This window comes from Crotalus tigris, unplaced genomic scaffold (assembly GCF_016545835.1).
Source record: "Crotalus tigris isolate CLP2741 ecotype Arizona unplaced genomic scaffold, ASM1654583v1 scf7180000017987.690289119674:8195010, whole genome shotgun sequence".
NCBI lineage: Eukaryota > Metazoa > Chordata > Lepidosauria > Squamata > Viperidae > Crotalus > Crotalus tigris.
The window spans coordinates 3127713-3155688 of NW_024096758.1; the positions used below are offsets into that span (position 1 = coordinate 3127713).

Below are 27976 nucleotides of genomic sequence, written 5' to 3' on the forward strand. Positions count from 1 at the left end.
AGAAAACAATTAAAATATCCATAGGATGAAAACAACAATATAAAAAAAGAATGAAAATAAATTACCAATCTCCTACACTGTAGCAATGAAAAAAGAAAGTTAAAGGTGTTGCAGTGAGTGAAAACCACTGGAAAGACATAAGCTGGGGAGGGCGACCTGATCTCTGCAGAGACCATTCCACATCAACAGTACTGCCACTGAAAAGCTGCACCTTCTAGCATCAGCTATTGTGGGATCACAAGGAATTTCTCCCATGTTCTACTCCTCCCTTAGGCACATTAGATGTTTGCGTAACTTTGAGCCTATCATTCTCACACAGCCCTACCCTAGTCTGGGAAGTTGGAAAATCTAGACTAGATCAGCTCATATATTATAGTCATCCTATAATCATACTAATCATATTTCAGTGAATTGATTTGGATTGATCATACAAGCTGAAACTTCCAAGCAGTCTTGTCATCATTATACTTTTATACTTAAAAAGGGAATCCTCTAAACCTGCCTCTTGGAAATGTTACATTAGAATTCCCCATTGCAGACTGCATGTTAGTTGACGTTGCTATTGGAGGAAGATGGGTGTTATAATCCAACCTATCAGGAGGGATAAATTATGTCTATATTAATCACCCCAGTTAAACATTGGGGTTGTATTTACATAGTACATTAAGCAAAAAAATCCCAGTTCAGAAGAGACTATTATTGTGACTGATTATGTCAACAGTTTGGAAGGGTTGCTATTTTGGGTTTATAGAAGCTATTTACAGATAATGAATAATCTTCTTCTTCTTCTTCTTCTTCTTCTTCTTCTTCTTCTTCTTCTTCTTCTTCTTCTTCTTCTTCTTCTTCTTCTTCTTCTTCTTCTTCTTCTTCTTCCTCCTCCTCCTCCTCCTCCTCCTCCCCAATAGATTTAAATCTGAGTTCAAACAATCTATGACCACCCTTATATCAAAATGTATCTTATGTTGTTTTTAAAATGCACACTGATGAAGTACTTCTCTTTCTTGGTTCTCTCTGCCTTCCTCCCAATATATGCAGATTTCCTAAGCTGCTGTGACTAATTTCCATCCCAAGATTTTAACACACAAAGATTTTTCCTTATGTCTAGCTGGAGAAATAGGTGACTTTCTAGATGTCCATTTCTCAGCTGGAGAAGTTGTGGATGGGAAAGAGACTCAATTTTTTGGGTTAAGATTTGAAATGCGCTCCGGATGTTGCCTAACAAGCCATCTTTTGGTCTTCTCTGTTCTTCCAGTAGACTGAAAATTAATCAAATTTGCCTGCCTGTTTCACATCAGCAAGTAATCTTTACAGAAGTGAAGGAAAAAATGAAGGATTTGCATCAAAGGATGAGGAGGCAATCTAGGCAGCCCATCAGAACCACAACTACCCCTTCCCTGAAGTAGCCCCCTGTATCTTATCTTTCCATGGCCAAACTCCAAACCTTTATCTCCTTTTTCTCACCTATAGACAAACCAGTTGGGAGCCTCTCCTCCTTCCAGCCTCTGTCGTCACTAGACTAGAAATGCTCTCTCCCTTTTTCATGCAAACACATTGCTGCATTTGGATAGGAAGGTTTCCTGGGACCATTTAGCTTTCAGAGCAGAAAGACGACCGATGCTCACTTGGCAACTTGAACTGAACTCATAGCCAAGAAACAGCACAGAAAAGAGAGAGAGAGAGAGAGAGAGAGAGAGAGAGAGAGAGAGAGAGAGAGAGAGAGAGAGAGAGAGAGAGAGATGCCCAGAAGGGTGTTTGTGCACATTTTGCTTTTCAGTTTGCCTGCTTCTGCTCTAGTGAATTTTCTACCTTGTTCTTAAGGAGATGCGTCTGGAGTTTATGAATCCAAGGATTCAGAAGAGTGCTCTCCAGGGCAAGAGGCTCTGCCTATTTAATACTGGTTACCACATGTTTCCTCTTTTCTTCTCTCTGAAGGTAAGTCCTTTGGTTTCTAATCTTTGCAGAGTAGCTACTAGATTAGCACCTATCCAGAGGAAAGGATTAAAAGTAATTCTTGTTTGCTTTCTGTGTTGGCACACGTCATTACATATGTACCCCCATGCATAGTGGTTGGTGCAAAAAAGTTGGCCATAGCAACAGCAGAAGGAAGCAAAGTTTTCTCAGGGCAGGATCCTTCAGGAAATCCTCTAATACAAACCCTGTTCCAATGAATGGGAGCAGTGGAAGAATATAATACAGTTCCCAATATGTTTTGTTTCCATAAGAAGATGCCGATTTTAAACCTTGAAGCAGAATCATTTCTTTCTATGGGCATATAAATAGAGGAGTGGAACTTCCTGAAATTGAATGGACCAATTTGCTGTTCATACCTGCCTTCTATGGGACAAGCTAAAGATCTTGATAATTTCTAGGAACGAGGCAGTTGAGGTGTCTTGCCCCAACAACATAAGCTAAACTGTGGTTCCTTCACCTGTACTATGTTAATACTGCTTATAGACTGCTTTACAGAGTTGGTCATAGATAATTTTGCCAATCTGAACATGAGCAATGTAACTCCGAGAACGTCCAGGCAACATCTGGAAGGCATCAGACTGGGAAAGACAGTTGACAGACTTAGTAAACACGTATAATTTAAAGAAGCAGCTGAAATTGCAAGGGGGCCATTTGTTGTGCTTCCCTGAGCCTTCAGACCTGCAATGGCCCTGGGGAAAAGTGGGATATCCCCAACGGAAGGGTAGAGACACATGTAAAGTGGTGGGATAGTCTGTAATGCTCTCCAACATAAGCTTTCATTACCATGAACTCTGAAAAGCCTAAGCAACACATTACCTATAGATTAAATTGAGGAAGGACAAAGGTATTTATTCATTTGTATCCTTAAAGTGGCACCCAAGTTATGCTCGCTGCGGGATGGATTATAAGTGATCAAACTAATGGGATATCTCTATAAAAATTAAATAAAACAAAAATCGTTATGATGGCAACAGTTATGATACTCTTAACTGTAGCCACAATGTGTACGAATATGATGTTGGCGCACTAGGCTGAAAGCAAGTTGCAGAGCATAAAACTCAGAAATGTAAAGTATTGCGTTTACATGAGCTCGGACAGCGCCTCCACCTGGCCCGCTCCAATTTACTTCGACTTTTCTCGTGATCCCTCCCTCCCCCCCCGTCTGCTTGAAAACTTTACAGTAGGTAGCAGAACGGAAGAGGTTTTCTTTCCAGCAAGCTCTAGGGGGCGCTACTAACACGCAGGGCAGGCGGGAAAGACTCCGAAGTAAACTTGCCTGCCTGCGCTCCCTCTGCCTCCTAGCCGGTTCAGTCCTATGAAGCTAAAACAAGCTTTGCTCTTTTGCTCTCGATTGGGGGACACGTTCCAGGCGCTGCTGCTTCCGCCCCCCGCACATCCCCAACATGTTCCGATTTCCAGGAGCCCATCCTTCCGTCCCTTCAGACAGGCGGTGGCGGCGCGCGGCGGCGGCGATAGCCAGGGGAGGACCCGACAAGTTGCATCATAGGACGGATCCTCCGCGTTCAGCGCACCTGGGGCCATCGTGTCTAGGCTGTAGCAATCCGGACAGCTACCAGATGACAGCAGACAGTTCGGATTTTTGCAAACCAGAGCGCCACTTGCGCCTGCCTGAGAGTTTGATGTTTTTTTGGTGTGTGTGTGTGTGTGTTTAATAATGATAAGCGTGTAAGTGAATGCATGTGACGGATACATAAATGTATATAAATGAAGGTGTCCCTGTTTGGAAATCTCCGTGACCATTGGTCCTGCAGGCTCCTTGACCAACTACAATGATAGGCATTTTGCTATTAAGCAATGACAATCACTAATACAAGGTTTTTGCAATATTTACTGCAGTCCCTGCCCATGTGTCCTGCCTCCCTCCTTGCAGCCTCATATTCTGGGATCAGTTATCTCTGTCTTATAGGTGGGATGAAGGCCCTGCCTAGCTTCACTCTTAGTTCCACAGCATTTTAGAACTTTTTATAGAAATATTCAGGACTAAAGAGGTAGATTTGGAGATTATAGCCCCCATTTGGGAAAAAAATGCAGCTGGTCTACTGGAGGAATCCTACAAACTCTAGGGCTTGCCTCCAAAACCAAGGCTTGTTGTGTGAAAGATACACCCAGGGAACCTGTGCACTGCTTTGTATGAAGTTGCTAAATTTGCAGGATGTGGGAGTTCGCAGTGCCGGAGATATCTTTTGCTTAATCATTTGGGACAGAAGCAGCATCCTTGTTGCAGCATCAGAACAAGGGATTGATTATTCTTTCCAACAGAGTTTAGCCAAATGTTCCCCAAAAGCTGACATGGAAGCAACAATGAGCCCAACGCTTAGTGCCCCCAGCATCTTCCCCAGAGGGGAACATTGCCTTGGTATGATTGCAGGTGTCCAATTCCCCCTTCCAGCTAAGTCCATTCCGAGTGGGTATCATGTGGTAGTCAGTGCTAGAAGTAATTATGCATTGTGAAAAAGTACTGCCTTTTTCCGTCTTGAATCTGCTGTCCAGAATGTCATTGGTTGGATCTTAAATGTCAGAGTTACGGAGGAGAGAGAGACAAAGAGAAAAAAAATCCCCACCTCTCTATCCTTTTTTACACTGCTATCAAAACGTGAGTGTTTTTGTTTTTCCACATTTCAGGAATGAGGCTTTCCCTTCCATTTTCATCTATATTAACACTAATTTTTTTTTAATTACTTAGATCTTATTTTACTTAGATCTTCCTTTGATGAATGTTTTTGCAGTATAAACTCTAGTGAGGATGCATGCCAAACAGGCAGTTCTGTGCAGGCATCACTGTCTGCCTGTTTTGATTCTGCATAGATTTCTGTCACCCCACCCCACCCCCCAGCTAGCAGCTTCTAATTGGCTTTACCATTTGAATCACAGAAATGATTGTTCTTTGCTTCACTGGTTCCTGCTGCCTTCAACTCTTTAAACAGCTCAGTGGCAAATTTATCACAAATTAGTCTGGATTTATTTGCACTCAGTAAATGCCCAGTCAAAATCAGGAGTAATAGTGTCTTTTGGGAGAAGGAAGGCACTCCTGAAAAGATATTTGTCTTTTTAAAGCAGCGGTTCTCAACCTGTGGGTCGGGACCCCATTTGGGGTCGAACGACCATTTCACGGGGGTCACCAAACAACGCAGTCCGCCATTTTTTCCCCTTTTCCTTAGCTGTGCTACTCCCTTTTATTCTATTGGCTTTTGAAAGCCAATAGAATAGACTCTCTTGAATAGAGTCTAATTCTATTGGCTTTTCAAAGCCAATAGGAATTGTCCAGGCTGTCTCTGCCCTGCTGAGCCCGCCAAAAGTCCCATTCTGCAAACGGTGCTGCACCAGTTGAGTAGTCCTTGACTTAAGACCGGTTGAGTAGTCCTCGACTTACGACTAGTTGGGGGACGCGGCATTAAAAAGGTTGAGAACCACTGTTTTAAAGGATTCTTTTCTTAGCTGGTATTTCATTTGGCTGCTACCAGTTACGTTGAACCACCACAGAGAGGCAGGAGGGCTGGGGGACTGTAACTCACCCTCCCAATCTTCTGAAAGTTTTGAGACCCTTCCAGGCTGGGCCCCCATATTGGGGTTAGCTGGCTTTTTCAGGGGATTCCATTTGCCTTATAAATGATAAAAGTCCAAACAAATACTTAAATATATGTTTTTTTAAAGGTATCCTTGACATTTGGAAATAAATATGCAACATGTAGGACTGAGTATGTCATTATATAGTCCTTCTTTTGAGTGCTTATAATCTGCATGAAATGAACAAACTTAGTGGGACAGCCAAGGCATCCGAAAGCAATGGAGTAACAGGCCAAGTTAGATGGAGAAGCAATTGTGCTATTAAAGCAAGCTGACTTGTTGCTACGGCCATCAATCAGTGACTATTGTGCTTTATCCTCCCTTATTTCTGCTGCAATTAGGAGGATTGCTACAGTTTTTAGACAAGGAATGATGCTGCAGAAGCAAAAGTATAGTGCAAATAATGTTGCATGGAACATTGAAGAGAATGCTTGACTCATCTTGGCCAGCATTCCAGCATTGTGGCAGTAAATTCCCGCATAGCAGTGGAAATCAGGGTTATTGGGTAAATAAGCCACAGCAGACAGAATGAAGGTTGCCAAATTGATGGATATTTGACCTGTCTGGGATTTGATGCAAAAGCGAATGTGTGATACATCTTACTGGCTGAATGGCATGCTCTCATTTGTCTGTTCCTTCTTTCATTTTTCAAATGTACCTATTCCTGTAGCATCCAGATAACTAAATAGTTAGAATATCCTGCTGAAGCTCTGATTCATTTTCATTGTAAAATGAGATGACTTGGGTTATGGAAAGGTTGGTTGCCTAGAATTTCTCTAATTTGTTCCATAAAGAATGGGTTTTTTTGACATGGAAGATGTGAGCTTACACTTTACTCAGTCCCTGATTTAGGTTAATTACTATGTTGCCCTGCAGTCAGCAAAATACATTTGAGAGGGCTGGAATGAATTATTATAGAAAACTTGACAGAATATGTTAACTCCATCAAACTGGTGAATATGTTAAAATAGGTGGGATATGCAAAAACCAATGGGTTTGGGGTTTATTGTTTTTCTCCTGCATCAAACAGTGTGCTGGTTCTTCACTGAACCAGTCCCTCTCCCTACTACACTTTTTCAAAATATCTATCCTTCTGCCAACTTTCACATTTTCCCAAATTAGTTGATACTTCCTTCTTGTGTGTGGATGGTGCTCTTTCGGCTTGATAATTATTGGTGCTCTGGAAACAATGACTTTTCTGCTACAACTATATCTGATGATTAGGATTGTACAGATCTTCAAGGGGGTGCTTTGCTTTGAAGAAGGCTCATCTAAAGCCCCCACATAAACCCAGATGCCCCCCTCCCAAGAGTAAAGAGGTTGCATTGTTTCTTTCTGCCTCTTTAGACTGGCAATTGCAGTAGCTGGAAGAAACATCTTCCAACTGGTGCGAATGCTGATCAAGATAGGCCAATTGACACAAAGTGCCTTATCAGCCGCCATTGTGTCACCTCTTTGCCTTGTTAAGAGAATGGCCTGGTCTCCCTGACATAGAGTTCTGCGCTGAGATAGGTCCAAGTAGTTTCACACATGCCTACTGATGATTCTGATAATATTTTTAATAATATTTTGTTTTTTCTTCTTCATTCAGAGGTCTGTATGAGATGAAGGGCAGAATCCTGAAAGAGATACCCTTGTGCTCATCCTCTTGGAAATAAGCACCTGCTTACCCTGACCACTTTGGTGTTGTGCTGTCTCCTATGACTGCAAAGAGATACCTGATATTTTCAGTTAGGTAAAGCCGGCCATGAAGTCTTCTGTGTGCCAAATAAAATATATAGTGATTTGCCAAATTGTCAGAAGAATATCTAAGTTTCTGGTAGCAAAGGATTTATAGATCTGAAAGGGAAATAGCTGCATGCAAATGGTGTTATTTCTTTCTTTTGGCCTTGATTCCAATGCTATCAAATTCCCAAGTTTTAAAGAGAAATATTCTGTAGCATCGAGAGCTGTTTGGGATTCAGACAGTTGCTTTGGGCTCCTTTTTATAATAGGATATGTTGGCTGGGACTCAAACATGACTGCCTCCCCTCTGCGTACCATACATTTATGGCACAGAAAATCCCAAATCTTTTTTTTTTTTAAATTGCAAAGCCTATTAATTTAAGTAGACAGCCTTGAAGTCTTGCTCTCATGCCATGACCTTTTCCTTGATATCTATATGCTGTTCTAACTAGTCTCTGGGTGAGGAAGTGTAGAAAAAGAGCAGGAGATTGAACCAGATGCTCTGAATATTACAAATGGGTCTGATGTGATTATAACCAAAAACAGGGCTGCACAGAATGTGACCCAGATCAATTCCCACAATGGAAGAACAGATGGAAAAACTGATGGAACTAGTAGAGAGGGCAAAATTAGCTGTTTTAATTAAAGAAAAGAACGCATACAGCTTGTTTCTACTTGAAGACCACTTCTAGATTTTGTGCTCAAACCAGAAAAAAATAATGAAATTTTGGTTTTGAGTTTTGCTGTATAGATTAATTTGTTGTTATAGAAATGATGAGTATCTGCTCTGTATGCAAAAGTAAAAAGCTGAGATTGTAATGTGTTTTGTATTTTACTGCACCTAAAAAAGTTGCTCTATTTTCTGTCCCCTTTACCCCACACTTCTTTTCCCCTTCTATTTCTTCCCGTTTCCATATTATCTTTAGTTTAATTTGTATTTTATATTATGATGAACCTCAATAAAATCATATTATATAAAGAATGTGACTTGGGGCCTTATGGGGCCTGCATTATTGTATTTGTAGCTTTCAGAACCCTCCCAGAGTGGAAGATGTCAACATTTTAGTTGTTTCTTTAAAATGGGAAATAATGGAGAAAAATGAATGTCTTACATTATGTACAGAACTGATGGATCCTGGCCTTACCAACTTCACACCTTTGAATGAAAATTGTGGAGGAACCATAGGGAGAGAAGCATTGGTCTTTTCCCTTGCATTTGACTTTGGCCAAGCTCACTTGGTTGGTTGTTACGGAAAATAAAGCATTGTATTGTATATGTTTGGTTTCATCCTCTTGCTTACTCTGTGCTTATTGGAATGGCCTATCCTGATCTTACAGTGAATGACTGTCACTCTCATCCCTTCCCATCTATTTTTTTCCCTTACTTGCTGCTATTACTAACACTAAAAAGGCAAGTAAGAAAGAGAAGTGGACATATCTGCATACATAGGCTTCTAAAAAGCCATTTGCTTCACCCCTCTATTACGTGCCTGTATATGCTGAAAGGATCTAACTCATCACAGTGTATATGAATTTATACATGTATGCAATTTGCAAAATGTGAATGTACATAATTCATGGGCCCTCCTCCCTCCCCCCCTCTCTGTTTAAATGTTTGTGTCTGTGTGTCTGTGTTTGTGATGCTTAAGTCCTAATCAATGTGTCCTGTTTTAAAAAGCAGCAAAAAACAACTATCTGAATCCCAGTTTTAGTACTGGAGGCTCAAACCTCTCCCACACTCCTACCATGAGGAATTAATCTCACCTTCCCTCTTGTAACCCCAAGCATATCTTGTTTAAAACATACTGGATTGTTAACACTAGTCCTACTTTCTTCCTTTGGATGTCTCCTTCATGATATCATTCTGTTAGGGTCCTATGTCCTAATGTCCTTGCCTTCAGATTTGCTTGAATGTCCTGCCTTAAGCTGCAAGCAAACATTTTCCTTCTTTAGTTTCCATGTAAATGTGGGACAACTTGTTTGAATTATCTCTTTACTGTGAAGGTCCCTGTAGATGTACAAATCTCAGGTGACAAGAAGCTCCTCCAACGATAAGACCAGCCAGCTGTCAGCCAGGAAGGAACCTAATTGATGTAGCACTGAGCTCAGCTACCTTCCCTGATGAAGTCAAATAGGACAAATGTGTATGTTCATTCCCCTCCTAGGTATCATTCATGAGACTTTACCAGTAAAAGAGGCACTGACCAAGTTTCTATATCTGGGCCAAGAATTTCAAGGGAAAGTGATGAACAACAATCTTTGAGATGATGGAACTGTTTATGAGTGGATCTCCAGCTTTCCAGATCATCCTATCTTTTTGGTTTGTGCTGTTGTCAGGTAAGGGACAACTATGCTTTCCCTTCCACCACCTCAATTGTAAAATGATCTACCTCCTTCAAACAGTGTCTATTATGCAAATTAGTGTAGGGAGTGATTAATGGGATGTTGCAAAGAAAAAGTTTGAGATGTCCCAAATGTCATATCAGTTAAAGAGTTGTTTTTATTTCTCAGTGAGTATCTTCTGGGCTGTCTATAAGATTTCAGGAATTGGGGGAATGATTTTATACTTGTTTTACTCCTATCTGAGTAGGTAATATCTGTCAATAGGGGTAGGGGATGAGTGGTTAAGATTATGGGTCCTTATATATGGGGTGCTGCAGGGTCCATCCTTTCACCTGCATCATTTAGCATTAATTAAATGTTGCTCCCCCAGTGATCATTAATTTATTGGTGGCATTTGGTTGTACTTCTCTACCCAGAGAAGTCGTTTCCCAGCATCTGGAGTTGAATCCTGATGAGATAGTGTGGCAGTTTGTTCAGTGACTATGTAATAGTTGGGTAGCTCCCCTGCTGGCTTTGGAAGAAGTTGTCCTCTATCCAAAAGAGCCTGTCAGTAGCTTGGGAGGCTCTTGGATTTATAACTTTGCCTAGATTTGTAGGTAGAAGCTGTGATTATGGGTAAGCAGCTTTGGCTGATGGGTCAATTGCAACTTTTTAGAGTAGGAAACTCTAGCAACAGTAATTCATGTCATCATGATTTCCATACGGAGCTACTGCAATTCACTCTATCAAAGACTGCCCTTGATGACTGCTGGGAAATTGCAGTTGGTGTAAAAAGCAGTGGCATGTGTGCTGATAAGCTCCAGCTCCTTTAGCAATAGAACATATATTTTGTGACTATTAGACAAGCGAATTCAAGTGACGGTTTTAACTTATTTAATGCTAAAGGATAAATGCCCAAGATGCTAAGAGGCAATCTCATCCAAGCTGCCTTTGGCTAGTCTGTACTGCTCACGGGGTATGATTTATACTGAAGGCCATCTGTGGGGTAGCTCTGTATCAAGTGGAGTCCTTAGATCTGCTACTTGTCCCATGTGTCTGTTCCTTCACTTCATACCTTTTGCCCCCTTTTGAATTGCGTGATGCATTTTCAAAAGAGTGGGAGTATTCATTGATTGCAACCTCTGCCATCTTGACAATTTTAACTCCTGTCCTTGCTTGTGCTGCTGGCAAAGCTCTATTCACTTACGACCAGTTCTTAACTTTGAGTGAATTCCAGAGGCAAAATTCAGGTGGTTGACTTGAGTCCCGACCTGTACGAATATAGCAATAAATGTATGAACAGCTACAATTCTGCAATTTCCTTCATCAGCTGTGACTTAACAGATGGGGTTTTTGGTCTTGCATGCTTCTGATAGTGTTGGCTGCACAAGCTTCCTTTTGTACGATCTTTCTTTCAGTGCTTCCCAAATGAGTCCACTCACACAGTTGTAATGCTGTGTCTGTATTTCAAATCCACTTGCCAGCAGCAGGAAAAAAATAATAATCTAGGTAGCCAAGGCTCAGATAAAGCCTCTCAGATGCAAAACGGCTACTTTTTCTTTGTGTCAGTCTGCCTCTGGGGACAAGAAAAGCTGCCTGAGCCAATGCCACCTATTTATTATGTGAATTAGTAGCTTTTTCCTTTGGTCTCATCTTGAAGAATCAGAACATGAATTTGCAAATAAATACATAAACTGCATTAAAAGCAAATACCCACTTAAAAAAGAAAGCATATAGAAAAGCAAGGTTTTACACCTAGGCAGGAAAAACCAAAGGTACAAGTACAGATTAGGCAAAACCTGGATCAAAAACAGTAACTATGAGAGGGACCTTGGAATCCTAATGGATGATCACTTAAACATGAGCTAGTAGTGTGCGGCAGCAGCCAAAAAAGCTAACACAATCCTTGGTTGTATAAACAGAGGCATAGAATCAAAATCACATGAAGTATTAGAACAGCTTTATAAAGCCTTAGTAAGAACAGCTTTATAAAGCCTTAGTAAGAACAGGAATACTGTTTTCGGTTTCGGTCACCACATTACAAAAAACTTCCTAACAGTGAGGACAATTAAGCGGTGGAACAGCTTGCATTCAGAAGTTGTGGGTGCTTCATCACTGGAGCTTTTAAAGAAAAGACTGGACAGCCATCTGTCTGAAATGGTATAAGGCAGTGGTTCTCAACCTGTGGGTCGGGACCCCATTTGGGGTCGAACGACCATTTCATGGGGGTCGCCAAACAAGGCAAGGCTGTCCGCCATTTTTTTCCCCTTTTCTTTGGCTGCGCCCCTGGCACCCGGTGATGTATGAGTGGTTGGGGGTCACCACAACATGGGAAACTGTATTATGGGGTCGTGGCATTAGAAAGGTTGAGAACCACTGGTATAAGGTCTCTTGCTTGAGCAGAGGGTTGGACTGGAAGACCTCCAAGGTCCCTTCTAGCTCTATTCTGATTGACATCTCAAGAGACACTAATTTATATTCAACTATGACTTGAATTTAGCTCTCCAAATGGCTTCCCTTAGGGACCATGGATAGCTCTGAACCAATATAGTTCACCAATGCTGGAAATAATTCCTGGGATATAGCATTTCAGAAATTCCTACAGTCGCAGACAACTAGACCAGACATACAATTAAATGCACTCTAGTATATGTCCTTTTCCTTGGACAAAGGACATTTCATTCAGTTACTATCATCATCATTTCCAAACTTTCAAATTTCACCAGCCTCATGATTAAATAAAGCTCATCACTATTGATGACAAAAATCTATGTAACATGTAGGCACCATGATAAATAGCATTTTTTTCTGTGTGATACAAATGTCATACTATTGTAATCAAAAGTAATATTGAATGTGAATAACAGAATAATAGAGTTGGGAGGTACCTGAAGGCAGAACAAGAAGCAATGGATGGAAACTAATCAAGTAGAGAACCAACCTAGAACTAAGAATAAATTTCCTGACAGTTAGAACAATTAATCAGTTTGCCTCCAGAAGTTGTGGGTGCTCCAACACTGGAAGCTTTTAAGAAGAGATTGGACAACCATTTGTCTAAGCAGGGTTTCCTGCTTGAGGAAGGGATTGGAATAAAAGACCTTGAAGGTCCATTCCAACTCTGTTATTCAGGACTTTAAAAACTAGGGTGTTTGAAGCAGATATTGTGTGCAATATTCAGATTAAATTTTAGACAAGGATAGTGTCTTATATTGTTAAATTCTGTAAAGCTGGCAAACTCAGGAAACAAGAACTATTTGAGTTTTTGGAAATATATTTATTGCTAGTAGGGTAACATATCAGAATCTTGAAAGCCTACCAAAGCAATTATCCTACACAACTTATGCTTTAGTGTAATTAAGGCAGTTTTGCTAAGTCTTTTTTTCAGGTTTTACGCCTCCCTTGGACTTAAGACTGTTTTCTGCAATAGCCCTGTTTCTTTTTGTATCTTTCTTCCTGTCTCTTTTATATTCCCAAAAATTGCAATCTATCACATATATCATACTGCTGCTTATTCAAGGCCTGAGTGTTAGGTGTTGTCCCTGATGTTGTTTCAAAAGGTATTTTGGCTCAGAATGCAAAGACAGAGAACCATTAGTTCTGTCAGCAATATGAGTCCAAATGAAAGAACTCTTTCGGTACAATGAAGGAGATAAACAAAGAACCAGAAAAGCTTTGCATTGGAATAGCAAGTCTCATTAGTTAAAAAGGTTCATACTGTATTTCCACTGGCAGCTTCACCAGTTATAATTTGGTCTAAAACTTTGCTCTTTTGTGTACTTCCACCTCAAAATTGGCCTCTATTTTATCTTGAATTTCTTAAAGATTTGCCATTGAAAGACTTGATGCAGAAAGATGGTCCTCATGCCTTTCAAGGTTTCATAGCAAAATGCATTTGTGAGACCATAAATTCTAGTCCTGTCTTAGGCACAAAGCCAGCTGGGTGACCTTGGGCCAGTGACTCTCTCTGAACCATACAAAACAAACAATGGCAAACCACTTCTGAAAATCTTGCCAAGAAAAGTGCAGGAATTAATCCAGGCAGTCACCAGAATTCAAAAAGTGACATAAAGGCACATGCACGCATACTATAATGACACTGGTTGGTGTAGAACAGGGGTGTCAAACTGCCGGCCCGCAGGCCAGATGCGTCACACGGAAGCTGTTCCCACACCAGCTCTGGCAAGGGGAAAAAAGTTACAATACATCGCAACATATCATGTGACGCTGCGAGTTTGATACCCCTAGTGTAGAATATTAAAAACAGTTGAAAATAATATGAACAGGAAAAGAACAATTGTGGGGTCTTGATACTCTCTGAGCCTGGTTGTTTTCTTGCAGACATTCCATTATCCAATTAGGTTCATATCTAGCACTGATGATGTTACATAGGTGGGTAATAAAACATCTTCAAAAAAATAACCAAGCTCAGAAGACACCAAGAACCTCACAACAGAAATCAGGTAAGAAAAGGCTTCTTTTACAAGCTATTTTAGGAGACCTCTTCAGCTTCCACAATTCCCATCTCCTTTGGCCATTTGAGAGGTACAACCTTGAGATTTCTAAGGGATCTTAGAAAAGGAAGCACAGTTGTGAAGGGCTGTGAAGATTTCATTTTAATCTTTCCTCTGAAACAGTTCTGCTCCTTACATGGCCAACCCTATGTCACTGAAACTCCTTGTAGGATCTTGGCCATCAGATCGAGTCAAGCCTAGCTGTTTTCTTACCACTGTCATCTCACTCCCATCCTGAGCAAATTATGTTTCCTCACCATCCACTTTTACTGTATAACTGCTATTAGAAATCATAAATGTGTGTTACGATGATCCAAGCTACAACTGCCATCTTGACTTTTAAGACTGCCCTGCAGATATTACTGATTCAAAGCTAGGATTTGTAATGAATACATCTAAGCTTCCGTATGTTCTGTTGTTATTTGTGGCAATATGAAGCTTATATCTTTTCCTTAAGCTTTGTTTGTCTTCTTGAGCTGGTAAATTTCATTTTCATGCATGCAAACTTTTCTTAAGAGCTTTGTATTTTTGTGTTTTTCTACATATAAATGCATTTTTGCATAATGTGATACAATATAGGTGCAAATTCCAGTATTGCTTATCGCTGAATTGTTTTGATAGTTTGCTCTGTCTCTCTCAGTCTCAGCCATCATTTGTTTCCAATGTTTTAATCTGGATACCTGCACTGAGCAGAATGAATTCATCTTCCAGCTTGAGGATTCTAGTGATTGATTGTTTGATTTAACTAATTTATATAGCTGCCCATCTACCCAAACAATTCTTAGGTACTAAAATGTTCATTACCTTACCTAATAGTCGCTGCGGAAATTACTACAGTCTCATGCGAGTTCACACCAGTATGTAATAGCTTATGGAGTTAGTTGTCTTTGCATAGACCTTGTCATGAGATGATTAAATTCTTGCATGATACAGTAGTCTTGCAAGATTTGGGGTTGTGGGGGGATTTTTTATTTATTTAAGCCACCTAGGCCATTATGCAAAATCATATAGATGCTGAAGGCTGAATACAGTTGCGGATTTTGGCTTTACGGGGTTGTCAGAATGATTAATGTAGAAAATGTGGAAGGATTGTTCAGCTTAAGTATCTAAAAAGATAGCATTTGGCCATGTTTGAATGCTGATCTCAATATTTAATTTCATTGTTTAAACTGACTTGCAATAGTTATTTTGGATTATTTGGGAATAATATGCCAGTTTTTAAAGTTTGGTTAGACTGACCATAACAGGTTTGCATGATCCTGTTTGTAGAATCTGCGTCTCTCCAAGGTCGGACACAGACCCAGGCAGAAGAACGACTCTTCAGATATCTTTTCCATGCTTACAACCGGTGGTCCAGGCCGGTCCCCAATACCTCTGACGTTGTGATTGTCAGGTTTGGACTGTCCATAGCTCAGCTAATTGATGTGGTATGTATACAAACTGGCACTTGATCTTTCTGTAGCACTTTCAGCCAAAATATTTGCAGCTGGAGAAAACACACATTAATTGTATTGTCAAATGTACTAAGAAAATAAGAATAGAATAGAGCTGGAAAGGACCTGGAGGTCTTCTAGTCCAGCCCCACCAGTCAAACAGGAGAATCTATACCATCTCAGACAAGTGACTGTCTAATCTCTTCTTAAAAACCTCGAGTGATGGAACACCCACGATTTCTGAAGGCAAGCTCTTCCACTGGTTAATTGTCCTCACTGTTAGGAAGTTTTTCCTTAATTCCAGGTTGCTTCTCTCTTTGATTAGTTTCCAACCATTGTTTATTGTTCTTCTCTCTGGTGCTTTGGAGAATAGTTTGATGTCCTTTTCTTTGTGGTAGCCCCTCAAATACTGGAATACTGCTATCATGTCACCCCTGTTTCTTCTTTTCTTTAGCCAAACCCAAGTCCTTCAGCCATTCTTCATATGTTTTAGTCTCCAGGCCTTTGATCATTTTAGTTGCTCTTCTCTGAACTTTTTCCAGAGTCACTATCTAATATGGTGACCAAAATTGGTTGCGGTATTCCAGGTGTGGTCTTACTAGGGTTTTATAAAGCAGTACTAATACTTTGCATGATCTTGATTCCATGCTTCTGTTTATACAACCGAGGATTGGATTAGCTTTTTGCTGCTGCTGCAGATTGCTGGCTTATGGTCAAGTGATTGTCCATTCTCACAGATTGAAGCCCTCTTTTGGAATTAGCTTTGTGATTTCAAAATGAATGTGTTTGGGGACTTTTTTCTAGAAAATGATTTGCGTTATATGTATCATGGAAGACATATTTGGTGACAGGAAACAGGCAGGGATATATGTTTCCTTAGATGTTTTGGAAAGCACAGTAGCAATGGCAATACCACTTAGATTTGTATAATCCTACATAGTGCTTTACAGCACTCTCTGAGCAGTTTACAAATGTCAGCCAATTGTCTGCAACAATCTGATTCTTCATTTTACCCACCTCAGAAGGATGGAAAGCTGAGTAACCTTGAGCCAGTCAGGATCGAACTCCTGGCTGTGGGCAGAGTTAGCTGCAATATGCATTCTAATGACTGTGCTGCCATGTCTCTTACACAACCAGTTATAACAATCATTATTAGAAGTCAAAGGGAAGGTATTTGTGCTCTTCATTCTGACGAAAAAAGGGAATCACTATCCTTAGTTCCCAGAGACTGAGTTCATACAACCTGCTAAATCTAGACAAATGGCAATTATACTGCTATATTTGTGGAATGTACTGTGCCTGAAAATATGAGCCACCTTATGCTTAGTGCAACGGCTTCACACAACCTGCTAAGGCAACAGCTGAGGTCCTGTTCTATGCTGAAAGTTCAAATTTTATCCTTAGCTGACATTCTGAACAAGCCAAGCATACAAGTACAGAATATGGCCTCCTTTCTAGGGTTAAATGCAGTGATGAGATTTAATGTGTGCATTTCCTTTCAATCCAAATACCTCTATTTTTTTTCTTTGCCTATGAAGGATGAAAAGAACCAAATGATGACCACAAATGTTTGGCTGAAACAGGTAAGCAGGATAGGTACAATCTAGTAAATTTGAATCTGGGAGACTCCAAGGATTGCTTATTCAAATACAACCATATTACATGGATCTTGTGTCATGTAAAAAGGGGTAGTGTCCTTCTTTGTTTTTTCACTTCTAATAGAGAATCCAAAGGGCCTTACAGCAACCTTTGTGGGTGTCTACTGTAGGCTGGTCAATGTATTGTATTTTTTAGAGCTATCATCTGTTTATTTAATTCTTTTTAAAATCCAGAGAAGACAATGTCTGAGGTGAGCACACACTCATTGTGTTCATACCATCAGGTTCAGTAAAAAGCTAGCTGCTGCTTTTGCACAATATGGTCTTGGTTACTGTTAACCTTAGTTAGATTTTCTGGGTTAGTGTGTCCTATAAATCTAGCTTATTTGTGGAAAAATTTATATCTCTGACTCTGGATGGGTAACATTCCCCCTTCCAGATCTGACGTTTAATATGAGAGTCCTCTTGGAATCATGGCTCCTGATGGAAGAGCATGTGGCAGCTGTGACCAGGAGAGCCTTTACACAAATCTATCTTGTGCACCAGTTGAACCAATTGCTGGATCAGGAGGTCTTGCTCGTAGTCACCCATGGCTTAGTCATTGGGATTACTGCAATGTGCTCCTTTGGGGGCTGCCCTTGAAGACCATCCCAAAAATGCAACTGGTCCAGAATGTAGCAGCACATACAATTTGGGTTCCCTGCTGATCACCCAAGTAGCATCACAAGTAGCATGAGCGGCACTGGTTTCCAGTTGTTTTCTGGTGCAATTCAAAGATTAGTACAGGTAGTTCTTGACTTACAACAATTGAGCCCAAAATGTATGTTGCTTAGTGAGACATTTGTTAACTGAGTTTTGCCCCATTTCCCCTAAACATTGATCTCGGATGAGGATTGAGCTATGAGGATGTTTGGTCTAGTGCATGGAAAGAACAATACCTTTTTTTAAAAATTATGTTTTATGAGTCATTGTGTGAGATGAGTGGTCATATAATTCTTGTAAATAAATAAATGAATAAATAATCTTTGTAGTGCCCTTGTAAATAATCACATCATCCCATTAGAAAGGATTGAACAAAGACTTTTTCCTTACCATCAGGAATGGAATGACTACAAGCTTCAGTGGAATCCAACAGATTTCGACAATGTTACGTCTATTCGAGTACCTTCTGAGATGATTTGGATTCCGGATATTGTACTGTATAACAAGTAAGTGGTGGCATTTTACATCTGGATGAACTGTACAAATGTAAAGAGATCTCAACATTGCAGTGAATAAAAAAAAAATCTTCCTTAAAACCTAACATAGGACTAATGAAAAGACACACAGGCAAATTTCACTAAATGTCTTGAAATAATGCAGCAGAGTGAAGCATAGTCCAGAATCATAATACACAGTGGGAAATGGAGACAGAGGGGCTATTATGTATTTTTCACCTATGGGAACAAATGTGGAGACCACTTATGTCTGTTGATGGTAACTCCAACTTTCTGCCTGTTCTGTATCCAAATGGATGTTCCTTGAAAGTTGGACCAAATATCTGCAAGTGTAATGGCTGCATTAACATCAGATGCTAAATTTGGTTCTCTTGACCTTCACTAAGCTTCTCTGGGGGCTTAATGTATGATGTGAGCCAAGGTCATTTTGTGACTTTGTAAACGCATATATAGAAAACACAAACCAGACAATTAATTAGTTCTGTAAGTAGATTAAATATGTTGTGTTAACATTGCCTGAATAGATTTGTGGAGCGGTTGCCAACTGCTCTGATACTAACCTGCTGTGGAGCAAAGTGGTGTCAAGGGGAGACAGAGAATTTCAAAGAACAGGTTAAGTCCCCTTTTGTTCTAACTTAATTTGAAAAGTTGGCTTCTACATAGCTCCATACTTTCATTTGGAGTTGATTGGTAGTGAGCAATTTCCCTTTTGTTGCATGAATGAAGATCAACAGCAGATAGTAATAGTAGTAAAGTTGGAAGGGACCTTGGAGGTCATCTAGTCCAACCCCCTGCTCGGGCAGGAAACCCTACGCTATTTCGGACAAATGGCTGTCCAGTCTCTTCTTAAAAACTTCCAGTGTTGGAGCATTTACTGCTTCTGGAGGCAAGCTGTTCCACTGATTAATTGATTAATTAATTAATTTGAATTTCAGGGGAAAGAGACTTTTCCATTTCCACAAACATCCATAAGGAGCAGCAAAAAAAAATCAAGATGGTGGTCATGACATGTGATCAAAACCCTATTACTGTTTAATGTAGGGGTTTCCAACCCTGGCAACTTTAACACTTGGACTTCAACTCCAAGAATTCATCATGGCTGGTTGGTGAATTCTGGGATTTGAAGTCCAAGTCTTAAAGTTGCCAAGGTTGGACACCCCTGATGTAATGTGTTTCACAATGCACATGAAAAAGGAGTGGGATTTCCATCACAGAATAATGACTGCTGTCTTACTTTTTTAAAAAAAAACATTCCATGATGCGTCTGCTCATTTCTCCCAAATGTGACTTTTTGCACCTCATATTTTAGAGATAGAGAGAAGATTGCTTTTGTGGAAAGCCATAGCCTTCTGGTACATGTCCTTGGCATTCATCTGTCTTCTTGTGTACAGAAATGCAAATGAAATAGAGGAGCCTTGGCAACATCCTACATAGAAAAAAGCTACACAGAAGTTCATTTTCTTAAATTGAAGATAAGCCAAATTTTCCTATGTGACTGTGGGAGTTAAGAGTCAGAGTTTCTCAGGGCAGAGATATGCTAAGTATGTACATTTCCACAGACACAAATGCATGTGTATAGCACTTTAAGGTAAATGGGTCAGGAAATAGATAGCACAAGAAATACTACTTTATTGATATAGGCTATAATAACAGAATCTTGAAAGCCTGTCAGACTTGCTTTTCCTCTCTCCTATATAAAAAAAGAGTCAACAGCAAAGTAGTCTTAAGTTTCTTTTTCATGTTTGTTTTGTTTCCCTGGGCTAAACCTATTTTTCATTCATGGTCATCATGTACCTTCTCCAAGATTATCTCTGTGTTCCTCTACATTTTGTGTGTGTGTGTGTGTGTGTGTGTGTGTGTGTGAGAGAGAGAGAGAGAGAGAGAGAGAGAGAGAGGGAGGGAGGGAGGGAGCGAGAGAGATGGTGTCGTATGTATTGTTATTTTACTTGTTAAGTTTGATGTGGGTGGATCATGTCCAAGTAGTCTACTGAAAGGTGAGAAAAAAGACATAAAGACAGAACATACACATCCATATCCACACCACTTCATTAGGATAAGTTCTGTATATTTCAGTCATAAGATAGATCTTCATTTTATATTTATATTTATGAATATTTACATCTGCATCCTAAAATAAATGAAAACATAAAATGAAAAAATAAATAAAATAAGTGTTGGCTAGTAAGAGGATGAAGACCTTCAATCATGAATAATTCCAAAAGCGTCACCCATCCTTGCATTCTTAGTAGAATAGCAATACATCTGAAATATAAACATATCTATAAGTTATGCCCATCCTGCAGTCATGCAGAAAATGCAGGTATTGCCATTTCAGAAATATACATATATCCCCACTAGCTGTAGACTTCAATAAATGATATAAGAGAGAGTGATATCATGATGATACGAAACAATAAGCTCTAAGAGAAATGAAATGCAGATGTACAGAGTAATAATTGTCATTCAAAAAACTAGCAGTCCCTCTACTTGTACAATAGCATATGAACAATCATTTGTTTATTCCAAGTAAAGAAACAGTTTAATAAGATGCTTAATCTTAATACATTCCAGTTGTTTTCCAATATGTAGTGCAATTTGCTACATGTAGCTCATGGGACCTAGGACACTGTTAGGCAAATTGGGTATTCATTTCATTCTCGTGGTGAGATTTTCTATCCAGTAAAATATTTTGACAGAATGTGAGACATTTTAGGTGAGGCATGCTATTTTTATATCCTTGTTGTTCCCTTCTTGTCCTGCTTACCAGAAGCCCCTGTCTTCTGGTGGAAATAAGATGTTAAGTTAGATGAATCTGTGATTGCTCCAACAAATCATACTTTATCCAGATATGATCTCTCCTGCTTCGTAAATGGCCTTGAGCAAAATTTGTGGCCTCTGCAGTTCCAAACTTGTGCTATGTTTTGGGTTTGTTCTTGAAAACATAGCATAACATTAACAGATTAATGAATTACTTTCTGCAATCACATTGCACACACAATATGAAGATGCAGTCCACTTTTAACAGCTGCTGAAATGTTGCATTCCCTCAATAGCAACTTAAAGGACGATGCCCAGCCTATTCTCCTCCAAGGAATACTGGCAAATATCTTTTCTTTCTGTCTGTGTGCAAATCTTAGTTTAATTTGCGAGGAATGGCTTTCTTCAATTGGCTTGTATTATGCTGCCATCAAATGGCCCTCATGAATAATAACAGTTCTGCCTTCAGTCTCATATCTTTGACATTTTCTTAGTTGTGGGCAGCAAGAGGAGTGAAGAGGGGAGTATTTGATGGGAAGGATGATAGACAGGATTGTCCAGAATATACATAAATATACCAGATTTGGTATATTTAGCAACAATTATGATGAGGGCTCTGGAGGCTAAACTGTAGGATGAATGGTTAAGGGAACTGGGTATGTCTAGCATATTAAAGAGGAGGATTAGGGGAGATCTGATAGCTATCTTATAGTATTTGAGGGGCTGTCACAGAAAAGAGGGAGTCAAATTATTCTCCAAAGCACCTGAGGGCAAGATAAGAAATAATAGGTGGAAGATCATTAAAGAGAGAAGCAACCTAGAACTAGGGAGAAATTTCCTGACAGTGAGAACAACCAATCAGTGGAACAGCTCAAGAAGTTTTGGGTGCTCCATCACTGGAGGCTTTTAAGACGAGATTGGACTACCATTTGTCTGAAATGATACAGGGTCTTCTGCTTGAGCAAGGGGTTGGACTAGAAGGGACCCCTAAGGTCCCTTCCAACCCTGATATTCTGTTTATAATCTATGGAGCTGAGAGGGAGGGGTTCATTTAACTCTTTCCCACATGCTGCTGCTGCAAACTAGCCAATTCAGCAGTCATCACCAGAAATGGTGAAGGGAATAACAGACCATGAATTCTTAAACTATACAAATTATAAAGTACGTATGTTTGAATTAAAGTAATATTGAGTTGTGAAATGTGCAATCCCATGTGCTTTCTGAGCAAATAGCCATATCAGCTCTCATCTGCCGAGGCTTATACGTCAATATATTATTAACCTGAACAAAAGCATCTCTTAAATATGCATTGCAGTTGCTGTGAGATTGGAATCAGTTATATTTTCTGTGCCTCTTTGAAGGTCAGGCAGTTTATTAAAATAATTTGACATTTTTGACTTTCTAAAATGCTTTCAGTAGCTCTTTTGTTTGAAAATTGATAGTTATTCCGCTGATTCCCAAAACAAGCACCTTGTAGACACCCCAAGTCTCTATGAGATGGGTTTACCACTGGTATTTGTGGTGGAGGACAGCCTCTGGATGAGGAAGGTCACAGGTTTGGTTACCAGCATCACCAGACAGAGCTCAGAAATTCATCTGAAATCCTACAGAAATACTGGTAGGCAGCACAGAACAAGTTTTACATTGTCCCTGAAGTGGAGGGTCAAAAAAAGCGGGTGCCAACAAATCTGAGCTAATGGTTTGATGAACAGAGCTTGCAGGAGGGTTAATAAATATGAATTCTGGCAGCTGCTGTTAAAATGAATATTAATTTCCAATCTGATGTTAATCTATGCCATTTATTATTTTTCTTTACTTGTGGCTTTTTAGTTCCAAAGTCATCTTCAAGTAGTTCAGCTGACATTTCTCAAGCTTTCTAAAAGGACAATTTCCATGCAGCTATGATCGTAGGCACAGTGCAACTTAATTATATTTATTTCATCCTCCTTATTTTACATGATTTAAGCCTTGGCAGTTATATTGCGAAGTAAATGGATTATTAAAGCCCATACTTATAACATTACTGAATGATGATTACTTGATTACTTAACTCTTAACCTAGGGTTCGAAATATTGTGCAGATGTATTTTCTTAGTATTAGTAAATAATATTTGTGAACAGAGAAAAATGTGAGTTTCAAAATAGTCTTGTTTTGGAGGAGAGGACTGTCTGGTTCCTCAAGGTTTTTGTCACAATAAATCAATATACAAGAAGACTTTCTTGATTGGCTTTAATTCAGTGGATTACAATGCTATCCCTATGTAATGCCTCAACACCCAAGAAGTTTGTTTAAGATTAAACAGTCTCCTCTTAACTCCTGTCTTTTTTCTCTCTCAAGTGCTGATGGAGAATTTGCTGTCACCCATATGATAAAGGCTCACCTTTTCTCTAACGGCAGTGTGAAATGGGTGCCACCAGCCATCTATAAGAGTTCCTGCAGCATTGATGTGACCTTTTTCCCCTTTGATCAACAAAATTGCAAAATGAAATTTGGTTCATGGACTTATGACAAGGCCAAGATTGACTTGGAGAGTATGGAGCACCATGTAGACCTTAAGGACTACTGGGAAAGTGGGGAATGGGCCATTATCAGTGCAGTGGGCACTTATAATACCAAGAAATATGATTGTTGCAGTGAGATCTACCCTGACATCACTTATAGCTTCATCATCCGCCGTTTGCCTCTCTTCTATACCATTAATCTCATTATCCCTTGCCTTCTAATTTCCTGCTTGACTGTATTGGTCTTCTATCTGCCATCTGACTGTGGTGAGAAGATCACCCTGTGCATCTCTGTCCTTCTGTCCCTCACTGTCTTTCTCCTACTTATTACTGAAATCATTCCATCCACTTCCCTAGTTATCCCACTGATTGGCGAATATTTGCTTTTCACCATGATCTTTGTCACCCTCTCCATTGTCATCACAGTTTTCGTTCTCAATGTCCATCATCGCTCACCCAGTACTCATAAGATGCCACACTGGGTCCAGAATGTTTTTCTGGATTTCATTCCCCGCTGGCTCTTCATGAAACGTCCTCCAGTAATAACTTCAGGGTTGAGGGTGACAAGTGAAGAAATAATTGCACAATATGACATGCCTCCAGTAAACCTCAGCACTTCACGGTGTTGGCTGGAGACAGATGTAGATGACAGATGGAACGAGGAAGAGGAGAATCATGAAGAGATGATTCAGGCTGGCAGACTACCCCTACCAAGCATTTGTCATCATCAACGCCTTCCATATCACTACAACAGTGCTCAACATCTGGGAAGAAGATTTGTGGAATTGGTTCATCGCCCAGCCACTATCAAAACAGAAAGTTCAGCTTCATCTGAGCAGGGGATCCATCTGTCTCCAAGCATCTTGAAGGCGCTGGAAGGGGTGCACTACATAGCAAATCATCTGCGGGCTGAGGATGCAGATTTCTCAGTGAGTCGTTAAGTTTAAGATACTAAGAACTGTTTTTCTGGATTGGAACTTTGGCCTACTCAGTCCATCTTTTGTCATATAGCCCTAGCTCTGAGAAATATTGCCCCAGCTTCCACTTAAATCATGTGGAATCAATTAAATTCAGTAGACTGAAGACCTGTCTGCAAGAATGTTCTTAGCCCTTAGATCAGGAGTCTTCAAACTTGGCCCTTTTATGACTTGTGGACTTCAACTCCCAGAATTCCTCAGCCAGCATGCCTGGCTGAGGAATTCTTGGAGTTGAAGTCCACAAGTCATAAAAGGGCCAAGTTTGAAGATCCCTGCCTTAGACCAAAATTCTAAGATGGAACTCGATCTAAGAGAGAAATTAGCCCAGCAGGATAGAAGGATTGGAGAAAGTAGAAGCCTGGTAGACAGCTTTTTGTGAAAAAAAAGGGGAGTAGGAAGGAGTATAACCAGAATTAGTGCAAAATCACAAATCACAATATTAACACAGTAATTCAAGGACAAATATTTCATGAACCTCTCCCACTGCACCCCCCACAACTTATATTTTGTTTTTGCTGACTCATTTAACTTATTCTACAGTCTTTTTATTTGCGCATAAGATCAATTAGGTTTAATGGGCTTATGCTGATTCAGCCTGCATTGGGCCGCACTGTTAATTTATGATTTCATTGTCTGCCAGATATGGCATGCAGTTTTCGTTTTAACCTTAGGAGCTCCTTCCAGCTGAAACTTCATTGGGATTTTACAAGATGCTCCTTTTTCTTTTCAGAAAGAATCAACAAACTGAAGTAACCCATTTCACCGAAAGGGCTTTCACCTGGAGATATGTGTGTGTGTATTTGTGTTGTGACTGGAGAGAACATCCAGTTATAGGATACACAAAACCTTTTTGTTTCCACCCATCTTCCTGGAAGAAGGAAATATTTTGGCTAGGCTTTTCTTACTGGTTTGGTGCAATTCCCTCCCCCCCCCCCCCGGACACTCTTTGAATGCATCTCCATATGGCACCTTATTACTTAGGCAATGGCAGGGAGTACAGAAATGGGCTTCCTCTATGAACCACCATCCCCTCCAGCCCCTGCCTTAAGGAATAGTTTATTCTGGTTCCTGGTTATTGTGGAAGGCCTCTGGTGACCAGGCTGCTGAGAAAGATGTGATGCCATAAATTAATGTTGTGGGAAGCTATATTACACCGTTTTACCACCATGTCTTTTTTAGAGCTATTATTGGACTGTGAATTTCTTAGAGGTGACTGAAACTGAGGCAGTGTAAAGCCTCCGCAATCCATCAGTCAAGCAGTCAAGCAATAAAAGTTGGAGGGTGGTTAAACTTTCTGTTCCAGGAACACATCTACCCCTGCCTAAAGTTGTCTCATCACAAATTAAGAAGTAGCATCACCATTGGTAAGATATTTTCCAAGCTGCTCAGTGGGAAGGGAAACAAAGCCAGCAGAATCCACTACCTACTTTCTTTAATTTGCATGTCATTAAAATACCTTGAGGCAGAACAGTTAAGGCAGTGCCATCTCTGCTACCATAATTTTCTACAGGCTGGAGGATTACACATTCACAATTGTGACACAAACCTCTCAGCCAACCACAATGGTTAGCATCACCCACAGACCATAACTCTCCTACATCACGGGTCCAGGTTGATCTGCCCATAGGAACTCCATCCCTGAAATTCCTTCATGGGCAAGGTTCACTCTTTTACCCTGGGGAACATAGTGTGACTTCACCCCCTGCTTGAAAGACAGGGCTGGTAATAGTCTAGAGAGGAATTATAGCTGGTTTGTCCCTTCATTTCTCTCTGAACACCCAATGTACAAAAGTAGGGACATTGATCTATATGGCATGTGATACTGCTTTTAGCCCCCTCCCCTTTTTTTTTTTTTAAAAGAAGGCCTCCCATTTCAGGTTCACCCAATTTAGATGGAACTGTGGGCTCCAAATGAAGTGTTATACCTCTCCCCACAGGTTGCCAAAATCTTTCCCAGGTGATTTTGTTTTTCTTAATCAAACTTCCCAACCCCCAAAGGAACCCATCTGGATGAATAGTTTCATCCACAACATTCTCTATACTCGTAGAGCTGCCAGATCTGGAATACCAAAATCTTGACAACTACTCAGTAGATAACTATAGGATACATAAGGTATCCTCTTTGCTGCTATTTAGTGCTCAGCTGGATTTTTTTCAGCCGAGTCTGAATTTTTTTTGTCTATTTTAAATCTGAAGGATAATTATTCTATAGTATGGCATATTGATACTTACTATGCCTACTTACTTACTTAACCTATTGCATTCTAGATCTAAGTTACTGAAGCATTCGTGGTATGTTTTTAAGTTTTCCTATCCCAGTCATGGTGAATTCCAGTTAACTTGGTGATTAGTTGCCCTAGTCATGATTTTTCATTTGTTGCAGGTCAAAGAAGATTGGAAATATGTTGCCATGGTGATTGACCGCATCTTCCTCTGGATGTTTATCTTTGTCTGCTTGCTGGGTACAATTGGACTTTTTCTTCCTCCATTTCTGGCAGGCATGATCTAGCTGCAGGATGAAGAACTTTAAATATATCAACAGCACCAGACAGTCTCCACAAAAATGCCACCCAAACTTCCATTCACCTTCCTAAAGAAGCCAATAACAGGATCATCATCTTGGTCCTGTATCTGTTGCCAGGAATTTTAACAGATATTTTTCTCAGTTACTAACATCATATAAACCTCCCAAATTTTAAACAAAGAACAATAATGTGAACTTATACTTGAGGTTTTGTGTACCTATTTTACATATTTTTGTTTTACCAAAAATCAAGAGAAAATCATGTCACCATTATTCAGCAGTACGTTATTTGGGGGCAGCTGTGTGGGGCACAGAAGGGGCTTGTGAGCCAGATATAGTGCAGTGGCCTGAAATTCTTGATGCTGTTGCTTAATAAGCTTGTCTGCTGTTACTCCAGAAAGCCAAGAGTAAAGTTAAAAAGTTTGTTGCAGTGGGAAAATGTCACAATGTGAGCTAGAATAATTTCCAAACTGGGAAAGTCCTTTGATTTAACAAAGTCTCCTTGTTACAGTACCTGCTGTTGAAGCAGCGTTTAATTCCTTGTATTAGAAAAATGTGCTAGGGAGTCTCTGTGTTGAGGATTTATAAGTTACGAGAATTTCCGGAGATGCATGGAAAATATTTATTATGCATTCATTTGGTTTATACCTCATCTTCCTGCTCTGGCAAGCAGTCAGGTGGATAATAAATTTTCTATTAAGGGACTTAAAGTAGAAATGTTATTAAGATAGTAACTATTCATCCATACCCTCTGAGAACTACTGTTAATGAAAGTAAAAATGTTTCCAACTTATTGCATCCTGGGTTCTGTTCCTCGATAAGGGCACAGCAACTTCTTCCAATCTGATTTTTGT

The 27976-nt window shown here is 40.0% G+C and overlaps 1 protein-coding gene across 6 annotated transcripts; it reads left to right on the forward strand.

Moving 5' to 3' along the window:
• Positions 1 to 1754: 1754 nt before the first annotated feature.
• CHRNA2 (cholinergic receptor nicotinic alpha 2 subunit) lies at positions 1755 to 27906 on the forward strand. 6 transcript variants are annotated; one of them, XM_039345972.1, is made up of 8 exons: positions 1755 to 1932; positions 7148 to 7291; positions 9447 to 9618; positions 15384 to 15541; positions 17086 to 17130; positions 18244 to 18353; positions 23458 to 24550; positions 26982 to 27906. In XM_039345972.1, exons 3-8 carry the CDS (start codon positions 9546 to 9548, stop codon positions 27105 to 27107), a joined length of 1605 nt encoding a protein of 534 aa, XP_039201906.1. In that variant the 5' UTR covers positions 1755 to 1932; positions 7148 to 7291; positions 9447 to 9545; the 3' UTR covers positions 27108 to 27906. The 6 variants fall into 6 exon arrangements, with proteins under 6 accessions (XP_039201906.1, XP_039201910.1, XP_039201911.1 ...); XM_039345976.1 differs by having other exon boundaries at positions 7148 to 7286; XM_039345977.1 differs by lacking the exon at positions 26982 to 27906 and adding an exon at positions 25329 to 25390.
• Positions 27907 to 27976: the final 70 nt, after the last annotated feature.

Excerpts from the sequence above, each read along its gene's own strand:
- CHRNA2 (XM_039345972.1), top strand. The coding sequence starts at position 9,546 with ATGATGGAACTGTTTATGAGTGGATCTCCAGCTTTCCAGATCATCCTA. Across the intron at positions 9,619-15,383 it reads TTGGTTTGTGCTGTTGTCAG|AATCTGCGTCTCTCCAAGGT; the intron begins GTAAGGGACAAC and ends TCCTGTTTGTAG. Across the intron at positions 15,542-17,085 it reads TAGCTCAGCTAATTGATGTG|GATGAAAAGAACCAAATGAT; the intron begins GTATGTATACAA and ends TTGCCTATGAAG.